At 39.2% G+C, this 12131-nt stretch overlaps 1 protein-coding gene and 1 non-coding gene across 4 annotated transcripts in view; both read right to left on the reverse strand.

Moving 5' to 3' along the window:
• Window positions 1–12131, reverse strand: part of Fancm (FA complementation group M) — a 52140-nt gene that overhangs the window by 6210 nt on the left and 33799 nt on the right. For 2 of the 3 annotated variants that reach the window (XM_027416506.2, XM_027416508.2), the window contains 6 exons: window positions 10520–10605; window positions 10357–10419; window positions 8971–9090; window positions 7329–7485; window positions 5474–5580; window positions 3630–4169 (listed from right to left, as the gene is read on the reverse strand). In XM_027416506.2, the coding sequence (XP_027272307.1) occupies window positions 3630–4169; window positions 5474–5580; window positions 7329–7485; window positions 8971–9090; window positions 10357–10419; window positions 10520–10605 (1073 nt within the window). Of the gene's footprint in view, window positions 1–3629; window positions 4170–5473; window positions 5581–7328; window positions 7486–8970; window positions 9091–10356; window positions 10420–10519; window positions 10606–12131 lie in introns of those variants that run through there. The other variant, XM_027416507.2, reaches the window with a different exon arrangement.
• Window positions 8433–8592, reverse strand: LOC113831399. The gene has a single exon (XR_003485523.1). It is a non-coding gene; the product is annotated as a U1 spliceosomal RNA (small nuclear RNA).

The following is a 12131-nucleotide window of genomic DNA, read 5'->3' on the forward strand; positions in this document are numbered from 1 at the left end:
AATCGATTACATGAAAGCAGAAAGCAAGAACCAGTTAATCTTGACATTGGTGGTGACAGGGAATCTTTTTTAAAATCTGATCAACCAATGAAGCTTTCTAGCACAGTGAGATTGAAGCCAAAGTACAAACAATACCTACACAGTTGGCAAAATCCTCCAATAAAAAACTTTTTAAGTGTTCTCCAAAAAGAAATGCAAATGTTGCTATGACAAGAAAAATGCCACCTTAAAACTGTACATGCTAATGCCATTTCTCACAAGATAGATTATATTCTGTTGGTGAGGCTCTAAACAATCAGGAATTCTAAATTGCTGGTAGAAAAAGAAGGCAAAGACCCCATGGAGAAGTTAAGAGAACTGTCACCATTTCGTGTACATTTGCCTTCTATAGCAAGGCCACAGAAGAAATCCATCTCAAAAGGACAAGTGGGAACACATGGGCATTGTTAGAGAACTATTTATAAGAAATAAAGGGACAAGAAGGTTGTCTGGACATGGTTGGAGGCCCCAATAACCCTAGCACTCAATAGCCTGAGGCAGGAGAATCAAAGTTTGAGGACAGCCTGGGCTATAGGATGATAAGTCCCTACCTCAAACAAACAAGCAAGCAAGAAAACACAATGGAAGAACCCAAACCAAAGAGATCCTGTCTCAAAACATCAAAGGCTGGGATGCAGCTCAATAGCAGAACACTGGGTTTGACATTAGGACACCACACACAAATAGAGTGGAAGATTCGAAACAAGCCAAATACACACAGATATTAAATGGTTGAAAGTATGATACAATCACACAGTAAGGATTATAGGGGTAAAACAATAGATATCTGCTGTAGTATAAACTCTTGGATGGTACTGAAATGAAAAGCCAAGTGCTGCCAAGTGTGCACTGGATGCTATTATCTAAGTAAAGGAGATTAAAAATATAAATGGATCTTCCTATGTAGCTCATAAAATAGAAAAACAAATGTACATATATTTTAAATGATTTCCTTTGTATGAGAGTAAAACGTATAAACACAGTTGCAAACTGAATTTATTTTGTGTATTTTAATTTGTGCCCAGAGAATCTCTAAGAAGTGGGAAAAAAAAAAAAAACTTAAAGACCCAGCTGACAGGGCAAATAGAATAAAAGTAATTTGTAAATAATTATGAATTCTTTAAATGAAAATAATCAAAGAATCGACATACTCAAAACTTCCTGAACTTATTCCATTAACTGTACTGGTTTATACTGTGGGTATGTAGACTAAGTGTGTTTGTAAGTGTAGACAAAGCGTGCCACACATGGATGTGGCTTAAAGAACAAGTTCTCCTGCCACCATGGTGACACAGGGTCTCTCTTGCTGGTTCTGCCATACGGCGCACTTCAGGCTAGCTGACCCCACGAGCTCTGGGGTGATTCTCTTGTCTCTGCCATCTTGCCACATGAGTGCTGGGATTAGGGATGCCAGCTACAACATCTAGCTTTTTATGTTGGCCCCATGGGACCAAACTCATGTTAAATTTATGCAGCAAGAACTGTTACCTGCCAAGCCATCTCCCAACACTCAATAACTGCTCTGATATTAAAAACCGAGACCATTATTCCAAAGTTGTCGTGTGATTCTAAAAGCTTCATAGCTCTGACCACTGAAAAGGCCTAGAAACTAATCCAGAATCAAAGAGACCAAAGTCTATTTCCCCCAACAAAGAGAACCAGAGCAACTTGGAGAAACAGCTGCTCTGAGGTCTGGCCTAGTTTGCCTACTACACAGCAAACAAGATGACCACTCCTGTGTTGCCCAGGCTGGCCACAAACATACATTCCTGGCTTAGGTTTTGAGTGGTGGGATTATAGGAGACACGCCCCATAAATAATCACTTATTCCTATAAATAGAATTAAAACCACCTTTCCCACAAAAAAAGTCACTACCAAGCAAACCAACAATAGATGTCAAAAGTCTGAAATGACTACAATTAGCAATATAACAGGGAACAATGTAGAGGGGGCCCACAAGGACCCGCCCCAACCTGAGGCTCGATAGGCAGTCACCGTTTGCTGTGGGAGACAGCCATTTTCTGCAGTATAGCCACGTAGGTAAGATGCCCATTCCCTTGTAAATAATCTCTCACTCATGCCCTAAGGAAATGTGACCCTAAGGAAATTCACTGGGTCACCAAATCAAAAGAGATATAAAAGTGGAGGTGAGGAAAATGAAAAGGGATCAGGAGTAAAAGGGGGACAAGAGGGTAATGGGAGTAAATATAATCAAAATATGTTATATACATGTATGAAAATATCATTATTGGTGGTTATGTACAATTAATATATGCTAATAAAAATCCCAAACTTTAAGGAACTAAAAAGGATTATAAAAAAAATACAATGGGCCATGTGGTGGTGGGGCACATCCTAAATCCCAGCACTCAGGAGGCAGAGGCAGGCGGATCTCTGTGAGTTCGAGACCAGCCTGGTCTATAAGAGCAAGTTCCAGGACAGCCTCCAAAAGCCACAGAGAAACCCTGTCTCGAAAATCCAAAATAAATAAATACAATGAGCATCAATAGGCCAACAAATTGAACAACCTAAATGGTGTGGATGAGTTTCTAGAAACACCTAAATTAGTGGAACCAACTGAAGAAAAAACAGGAAACATTACTAGATAAAAAGGAGAGATGTAGCTGCATGGTGGTGGTGCACACTTAATTCCAGCGCAAGAGGCAAGTGGAGCTCTGTGAGTTCAGAGCCAGCCTGGTCTACAAAGCGAGTTCTTCCAAGACTGGCCGGGCTGTTATACAGAGAAACCAGTCTTGAAAGAAAGAAAGAAAGAAAGAAAGAAAGAAAGAAAGAAAGAAAGAAAGAAAGAAAGAAAGAAAGAAAGGAAGGAGAGATGCAATAACTAACCCTAACAAGCCCAGGAGCATGTGGCTTCATTTACACAAGAAGTAATGCTGATACTTTGCAAACTTTTCTCAAAACTTGAGGATTCTCTTAATTTGCTCTACAAGATCAGCATCTATGAAGCCAGACACTCTAAGACAGCTACAACCAATATCTGCTATGAATTAAATGCAAAATCCTTCACAAAACATGGCAAAGCAGAGCCAGGTGTGGTGGAATCCACCTGCCCATCCTAGCACCAGGGAGGCTGCGGTAGGAAGTTCAAGGTCAACACGGGCTAAAGAGTTTGAGCCAAGTCTGCGCTACACAGCAAGACCCTATGTTAAACAACTCAACACACAGCAGCAATTATTTGTGACTAATTCAACATGCAGTATACGCATGCGTGGCATATGCACACTTGTGGTTATAAGCCTGCCTGTAAACTTGCAGCAGGCAGAAAGACTTCAAGTGTCCTGCCCTATCACTCTTTGTCACAATCCTTTATATGACAGCATCTTCCAGTGAACCTAGAGTGAGGCTGGCAGCCAGCCAACCCCAGGTTCATGTTTGAGACTGATCTGGGCTACAGAAGACCCCATTTCAAAACAAAACAAAACCAGAACAAAACAAAGCACTATTTTTTCCCCTTTGATTTAGTTATTTAGTATAAAATACAAAAAAGAAAACACCGCCCCCCCCCCACACACACACAACAACTCTTTTAAATAAATATGATGGCACTTTTCTTCATTTTCATACATACCTTCAACTCTACTGGATATTGCCCACATGCCTTTGTACACGGAGATGAAGTGGAAGTGATTGTACTGTGGTCCTGAGCCTTGAGACTCACGACCTCAGGAAGGGCATCCATTACACTCTGTATCGCCTGTGGTCTCTGTGTGGGTTTCTGATTCGCTGCTGGATTAGAAAGGACTAAGGACTTCGCTGAAGACCCGGGGGGGCCTAAACTGCACTGGTGGCCCTGCTGTGTGTGCTTGTCAGCAGTGCTTCTGTGGGTACCAGAGTTCTCTCTGTCATCCACAGTATTTTCCTCCTCATCAGAATCATCATCTGGTAAGATAATTCTAGAGAGTTTCTTTTTTTTCTTTCTTTGTTTCATGCTCATTTGCTTTAGCTTTTCTGCATATCGGGTTTTATATCTTACATTCTCATCTGTAAAGGAATCTTTAGTTAAGTTAAAATCAACACAAATTTCTTCTTCACATGATTGGCTTTTGCAAGACTCCTCTTCATCAACACAGAAACTGTCCTCCAAATAGTCTTCATCTTGCTCAGGAATCTATAATATAAATAGACAAAAATATTTATCTTCTAACTAGTTTGAATTTACATTCTTTGAGGCACTAATGTTTATCCCATTTCATGAACATGTACTTAGTACCTTCATTATGGGGGGAAATGAGGACTGAGAGATTTAAAAAAAGAAAAAAAAAAAAAAAGAGCCAGGCAGTGGTGGTGGCACACACCTTTAATCCTAGCACTCAGAAGGCAGAGGCAGGCAGAGCTCTGTGAGTTCCAGGCTAGCCTGGTCTGAAGAGCAAGATCCAGGACAGCTAAGGCTACACAGAGAAACCCTTTCTCGAAAAACTATAAAAGAAAAAGAAAGATAACATTTTACCCTCTAGAAATTTACAGTCAACTGTAGGCAGCCAGAAAAGTAAATAAGAAAAACTTGTGTCATGTTACCAAATAAGCACAGCATTAAGTATAGAGATTTATTATTACGGTGAACATGGCAATTTATGGATAGAGAGAATTATTACTCTAAATATTACCTTAAAGGAAAGCTATCCCAGCCATGCATCACGGTGTGTACTTAAAATCCTAGCCACATGGAAGACTGAAGCAGAAGGATCTTTTGAGTTCAAATCCAATGGATATGTGTGGGTAAGAGCTTAGAGCAGTGGACGAGATCCCTCTGGCAAACCTCTACCTCCAAAAAATACTTATATTACAATTCATAATGGTATCAAAATTCCAGTTCTGAAGTGTCAATGAATATATTTAATGGTTGGGGGTCACCACAATATGAGGAATTAAAGGGTTGCAGCATTAGGAAGGCTGAGAACCACTGGCCTAGATACAGCACTGGCCTAGCATGTGGGAGTCACTGGGTTTATCATCACCAATGCTGCAATCAGTAAGTAAACAAAGATCAGCATGGGCAACACAGCACGATCTCCTCCAAAACTCAACAGCATCCCAGCACCCCAGAGGAGGAGGGGGAGGCAGGAGAATCTCTAGTTATATATGGCACCTTAGTTACATAGCACGTTTGGCTACATAGTGAAATCCTATTGCAAAGCACCAACAAAGAAATGAAAGATCCATCTGTAAATTTTAGAAACATTTCTATGAAAAATGAAACCTCTTAAAAGAGGTATGACATATGAAAATTAATTAATAGATGATCAAATTCTATTCATTTCCCTTAAGCTAATTCTCACATCTGGGAAAAATTTCACAGTACAATTATTCAAGCCAGATCTGACTTCCTAAGTTTAAAGACAGAACGGAAGCTTTGTTGATACAACTACATTTCAAATCGCACTAGGAAACCCTCTACTATTCTGTAGTAAGTACCTGTGAGAAAATGTTCATGTTGCTATGTTTCTCACGGACCATTTTGTACTTAGTGCTCATCAGTGGACTACGTACAGATTTCATGTAAATAGCTCTCATTTCGGAATCTGGGTAAGGAGAAAAATTGAAAATAAGTCAGCAAGATCACTTACATGAAAATTTTCATTTAACTTTGACCACTCCAAGTCTATATGGCTCAACATTAAGAAAAGGTTTATGGAGAAGATACACACATACACATGCATACACAAACAGACACAGGTATGTCTGTATGTATAGATCAGCTTCGGCAACATAGTAAGATCTCATCCAAAACCCAAATACATCACAGCACTGCAGAAATTGAGGCAAGAGAGCCCCTGGTTACTTATGGCACTTTGGGTGCTGGGATTAAAGGAGTGCGCCACCACCACCTGGCTTCTTTGTACTTTCAAAACAGCTTTGCCGCCTTTAATTCCAGCACTGGGAGGCAGAGGCAGGTGGATCTCTGTGAGTTCGAGGCCAGCCTGGTCTCCAGGGCAAGTGCCAGGATAGGCTCCATAGCTAAACAGAGAAACCCTGTCTCGAAAAACCAAATAAATAAATAAATAAATAAATAAATAAAATAAAAAAATAAAAAATAAAAAAAATATAACAGCTTTGAAATCTTTCTTTTTTCTTTAAAGTTTTTACTTATTTCTCTAATTTTTTTAGGTATCAGTGCTCTGTCTGTGTGCATGCCTACATGCCAGAAAAGGGTATCAGATCTCATTACAGATGGTTGTGAGCCACCATGTAGTTGCTGGGAATTGAACTCAGGACCTCTGGATGAGCAGCCAGTGCTCTTAACCTCTGAGCCATCTCTCCAGCCCAAAATCTTTTCTTTCAAAGGTGCTGTGTCTAAGTGGAGACTCGATGTCTTTGTTCAAAGCACTCCATCTTGTTGGCTGTGTAGCAGAACTCCACCCATCCACTCTGCAACTGCACTGAGAACCCTGTCACCCCTAGCTCTCCAAAATCTAATCGTTCTCCCATCAGCACTACTCTCACAGGAGCCACCACTATCCTTTGTACTGCCTCGGCAGCTCTAAAAGAGATTGAGCGACTGTATTAACACTGCCAGATAGACAGTGATGTAACTGCTGTCTTTGTGCCTCCTGCTTCCCTCCAAAGATGCTAGTCTGGGAGCACTGCTGCCTTTGAAATTGCTCTTATCATTGAATGTTACTGAGATCTGCAAAAGCCCTATCCATTATTGACCACTGAGGGCACCACACCTAATTCTGGAGACTGTATCCATGATTATAGTATGGAGAAATTTGTCCATAAACAAGTTTTTTTTTTTTCTTTAAACTCATGGCCTTTAAGAAACTTTGCAGCTTTAAATTACATCAAAGTCTGCAGAAACACAGAAAAATGACAAAACCTGATCTCTGAAAGGCCTGAATATTGATGAGCCAATCAGAACGTCTCTCACTTCGATGGTAGACAATCTGAATCATCAGCTCTGAATGAACTGGGCTTGCTCTAACACTACTTGACCACATTATTTTCTGAAAGCAGATCTCCCTTATCTGATAAATTGAGTAAGGTCTTTTGTATTCTCTAGCATCTCATTCTTGGGTGTTTTTTTTACATTAACAGCAAAAGGAAGGCACCAAACACTAGTTAAAGGAACATTTGATGCTTGAGCTGCCTACGTAAATAAAAAGCCTAAAACCAAGTATTACAGGATTTAAAGGAAAATGAACAAAAATGGTTTGGTACATACTGAATTTAATACCTATATAGCCAAGTTTCTTTTAATAAAGAGACCATATTTAAACATGACATTAGACACACTGGAACTAGTTACAAAGTATCATAACAGCATTACCATTCAGAGCCTGTGAAAGCTGGGTCTGGTCATTTACAAAGTCAAGAAGTGATGAATCCTGTTCATTTTCTGGCTCATCATCTTCATCTGATGAGACACATCCTGCATCCTCTTCAGAAATCTCTGCTTCATCATCTAGAAACATCCGAGCTATATTCTATGAAGAAACAGGAAGACACCCAGAAAATAAAAATAATTTTCTCTTACAGTTTTTGTTCTGGAAATTATAAAGGTTTTATTTCAAAATTGAATTAACATGTAATTATATATATTTATGGGGTACAGTTTGATATTTAATTACATGTGCACAATGTGTACTGCTGAGATCATGGCATGGCTAGTACCTTACACATTCCTGATGTAGGGAACAACACTGGGCAACACAATTTACTGTGAGCTGGAGCCAGCTACTATGTCCATGTATATTGCTCTTAAGGAAGTGGCTTTCTTGTCAACACTTTCAAGAGCAAAAATCCAAAGTAAGATTTTTATACCTGTATAAAATTTCTCCTGATAATTTTAGGTAAAACGGCATTTAATTTGCTAGTCGACTAGGTGGATGTTTCCAACAGACCTAAAAACTAAGCCCTGGCATGGAAATAAAGAATATCAGAGGTACCTACTGGAGGGAAGGGTACAAAGAACTTTTCAAAATACTTAAGGGAAAAAATGGGATTGATCAGTGAGAATCAGGTATAAACTTGAAAAGATTGACACCTGCACCCCATCCCTGGGGCCCACATGGTGGAAGGAGAGAACTGACTCCTGTAGTTAGTGCTCCGACTCCACTTTCCTGCAGCGGCATGTATGTACCAACCCCTGCCTCACACACAAAGCAAATGATGCAACAAATTCTTTTTTTTTTTTTTTTTGTAAAAGCAAATTTCCTAAAACTCAGGACTGTCTCTACATTTTCTTTAATTTGAACAATAAGTTCTCAATATATTCCAATTTCTTCATTTAATCATTCACAATAACACACTGCTAACAAGATAAGGACAGAACACAAAGAAAAACAAAAAGTAATACACTTTGAGATTTTTAATTTCAGAGAAAAAAATACAAAACAGGTAGGAAAATACTTCTTTTTTTCTCTTTTGTTAGGTAGGATCACGAACACAGTCCCCACTACCACAAATTATGCAGTCGAGTTTCCTGCATTTGGGGAAATCGAAGGGGTCAGCACATCCCAAGTGCAATGGATAAGGCTCACCCTGGGGAAATCACCTTCGTGATCATGGTATCTCCCCTGCCAGGTAAGTGTGGGAAAATACTTCATTAAAAACTGTGTTTTGAGGCACTGGAGAGATGGCTCAGCACTTAACAGTATGGTCTGCTTTTCAAAGAACACAAGTTCACTCACCCAGCACCCACATGCTGGATCACAGCCATCTGTAACTCCAATTCCAGAAGATCCAATAGGTTTTTCTGGCCCGTGTGGGTACCAGGCACATACATGGTGCATAGATACACACAGACAAAACTATCTATCTATCTATCTATCTATCTATCTATCTATCTATCTATCTATCTATCTATCTATCTCTAATGTGTATAAGTATACACCTGTGTACTAATACAGATGTATATGTGTGCATGTAATAAATAGTATATACATTTAAAGAGACTAAGGAAAGATTACCTTTACATAATTCTGTTTCTTTCGAACTTTGAAGCCTTTTCTGGCTTTCCTGTCGTGATCCTTGAAGTCTTCCGATGCTGTGTGAGAATTCTCACTCTCGTCACTTGATGATAATTCTGACTATAAAAAGTTAACAGAACACTTACATAAGAAAAAAAACAACTGTATTCACTTAGCATTGTATTTCTCAAGAGTGATTGATTTTATTTTTATTTTTAATTATAAAGTATCTGATTCAGCATTCTCTTAGAATAAAATTGTTCTCACTAATTAGACCCACAAATGTCAAATCAGGTAACAGTTGTATTAGTGTATGTGTTCACTCAACTTATTATTAGATCCAATCTATCTGATGAAAACCTGCAGTGTTTTCTTTAGATTTTCAAGGATTTCACAAGTCCATTCAAATATACAAAAATCAAGAAAGCAATATGGTTATAGAGAAACCCTGTCTCAAAAAAGAGAAAAACAAAAGAAAAAGAAATATAGCAGTAAGGAATGTTAACTGAGACCACGTAGTCACTGTTCTTACACAGTAAGATGAAGCCAGTAAGAGGATAGAAAGTTTATCAATGTCCAAATGATCCTAGATTAGACATAAGATCTATGAAGTATCACCTGTGGATATGTGCTACAGTCAAACACAATGGAAGTTAAAGACACTATTTTAAACATGAAGCAATTACAAGTTACTGGGGTTGGAGTAGGCAGGACAAATTCTCCAGATCAAAACCTCATAGCACAGAGGTGCACTTTCCTCCGTGGGCCACTGTGTAGTTGTTCACTCTGTTGACAGCACCTTCTCTTGGCCCACTACCCCCTTTTGTCAGCTGTGACACATATTCCATCCTCTCCCAAGAAGCTTACTAAAACTCCCAGCGGTTAGGCTAAAGGCTACTTTACTCTTATCTCAACTTCAATAATTACACCTCAATGAACTACCTTCTTCTCTATTATGTCTGTTTCTGTATTATCTACATGTTATCATTAGGGAAGTTTCTAATAAATACTTTTCTTTAGCAGAAGTATTAAGTCTAATCACGTAAGTTATATTATCTTTTTACCTGTTAAGTATATCTGTAAGATCAAATATACTATCATTTTTCTGCGCACATTTTTCTTATATTACTTATCATGAAAGAATTTAGGTATTATGGCTGAAGAGTATATACTGCTCTTCCAAAGGAGCCAAGTTTGGTTCCCAGCACCCTAGGTGCTGTAACCTTAGCTCCAGGGCATCTGATGCCCTTTTCTTGCTTCTCAGGTGCTGGTGCTCGTGCACACTCCCCCCCCCCCACACACACACACACACTCCTAGAAATAATAAAAAGCAAACCTTCTTATAAAAAGAACTTAGGCATTATACACTGCCAAGAATTTACTTACCCTAAGAACCCTGGACTTTTTTACAGCATGAACAGGCGAATCAATGTCACTGTTTTTCTGATCCTATATAAAACAGATAAACAGTTTAATTAAAATGTGACACAGAGTCTAAAAGAGCATGGCCTTCACCTGATTGTATCACTGTGATAAATGAATGACTTACCTCAGGGGACTTCAGGACATTTCTTTTGGGTTTCTTAGCTTTTCTCAGGAAAACATCATCTTCACTTTCACTAGTTAAGTGTTCAACTATAATTAATTGAAAAGTGAATCTGGTCAATCAGAAACCATTTTATCAATGACTGCAATAAAAAGTCCTAAATTTCTTAATGACAACCTCATTATTCACTTTTAAAAGGTCATCAGGCCAAGTGTAGTGGTGCACACCTTTAATCCCAGCACCTCGGAGGCAGAGGCATTCAGATCTCTGTGAGTTTGAGACCAGCCTGGACGATATCAGTAAGTTTAAGGTCAGCAAGGACTACATAGTAAGAGCCTGTCTCAACCAAACAAATAAAAGATCTTCAGAAGTTTGACCAGCATACTCAGCATACAGACACAGTTCTATAAGACATCGAGGGGCTGGAAAGATAGTTCAGTGGGTAAAGGCACTTGCTGCTCAACCAGAAGTCCCAAGTCCATTTCTCACTGTCCATGCCAGGTAGCTCACAAGCCCTATAACCTCAGGGCTTCAAGAATACCGAGACATGTGGCATATGGTCACAAAGACATACACATATATACATAATTTAAAAAAAATAAAGATTTTAGAAGTCTTAAAAAAAATAGAGGAGAATAAAAGATACTAGTTTAGCCGGGCTTTGGTGGTGCATGCTTTTAATCCCAGCACTCGGGAGGCAGAGGCCGGCAGATCTCTTGTGAGTTTGAGACCAGCCTGGTCTAAAGAGCTAGTTCCAGGACAGCCTCCAAAGCCACAGAGAAACCCCGTCCCTCGAAAAACAAAAAAACAAAACAAAACAAAACAAAGAACACTAGTTTGCTAATAAGTTCATATTTAAAGGCTAGAAAGAGAACTCAGCAGTTGCTTCATGGTGGTGCACGCCTTTAATCCCAGCACTCGGGAGGGAGAGGCAGGGGCCAGCCTGGTCTACAGAGACAGTTCCAGGACCACTAAGGACTGTAATATAGAGAAAACTTGCCTTGGGGAAACAAACAACAACAACAACAAAAAAGAACACTGGCTGCTTTTGCAGAGGACAAGGGTTAAGCTCCCAGCATTCATATGGCACTTACAACCGTCTGTAACTCTAATTCTAGGAAATACAATTCCCTCTTCTGATTTCCAAAGGCACTATAAGCATGTGATATACTTTCATTCATGCAGGCAAAACACGACTCATATATATCGAAAAAAAGCAAATCCTTCAAAATACATATTTAACTGAGGCTCAGAATTTTAAAAAGTAAAATGTAAAGAGAAAAAAGGCAAATATAATTTATTAGCTCACGTTCAATTTTTAAAATCATTTACAGTGTATGGGAGGGGCATTCACATGGCACAGAACACATGTGGAGATCAGAGGATAGCTGTGGGAGTCTGTTCTCTCCTTTCTCCATGTGTGTTCTTGGGATAACCTCAGGTCATAATGCTTGATTTGAAGAGCCTTTACCCACTGAGCCATCCGATGGGCCCTGTGTGCCCATGAATTATAGAACTTTAGTTGAAGCAATTAAATCATGAAAATATAGGCTACAAATACATTAAAAGGTTCTTCTGGATTTTCAAGTATGCCTATGAGCGCATATGCATGTGT

This window comes from Cricetulus griseus, chromosome 5, assembly GCF_003668045.3.
Source record: "Cricetulus griseus strain 17A/GY chromosome 5, alternate assembly CriGri-PICRH-1.0, whole genome shotgun sequence".
Taxonomy (NCBI): Eukaryota; Metazoa; Chordata; class Mammalia; order Rodentia; family Cricetidae; genus Cricetulus; species Cricetulus griseus.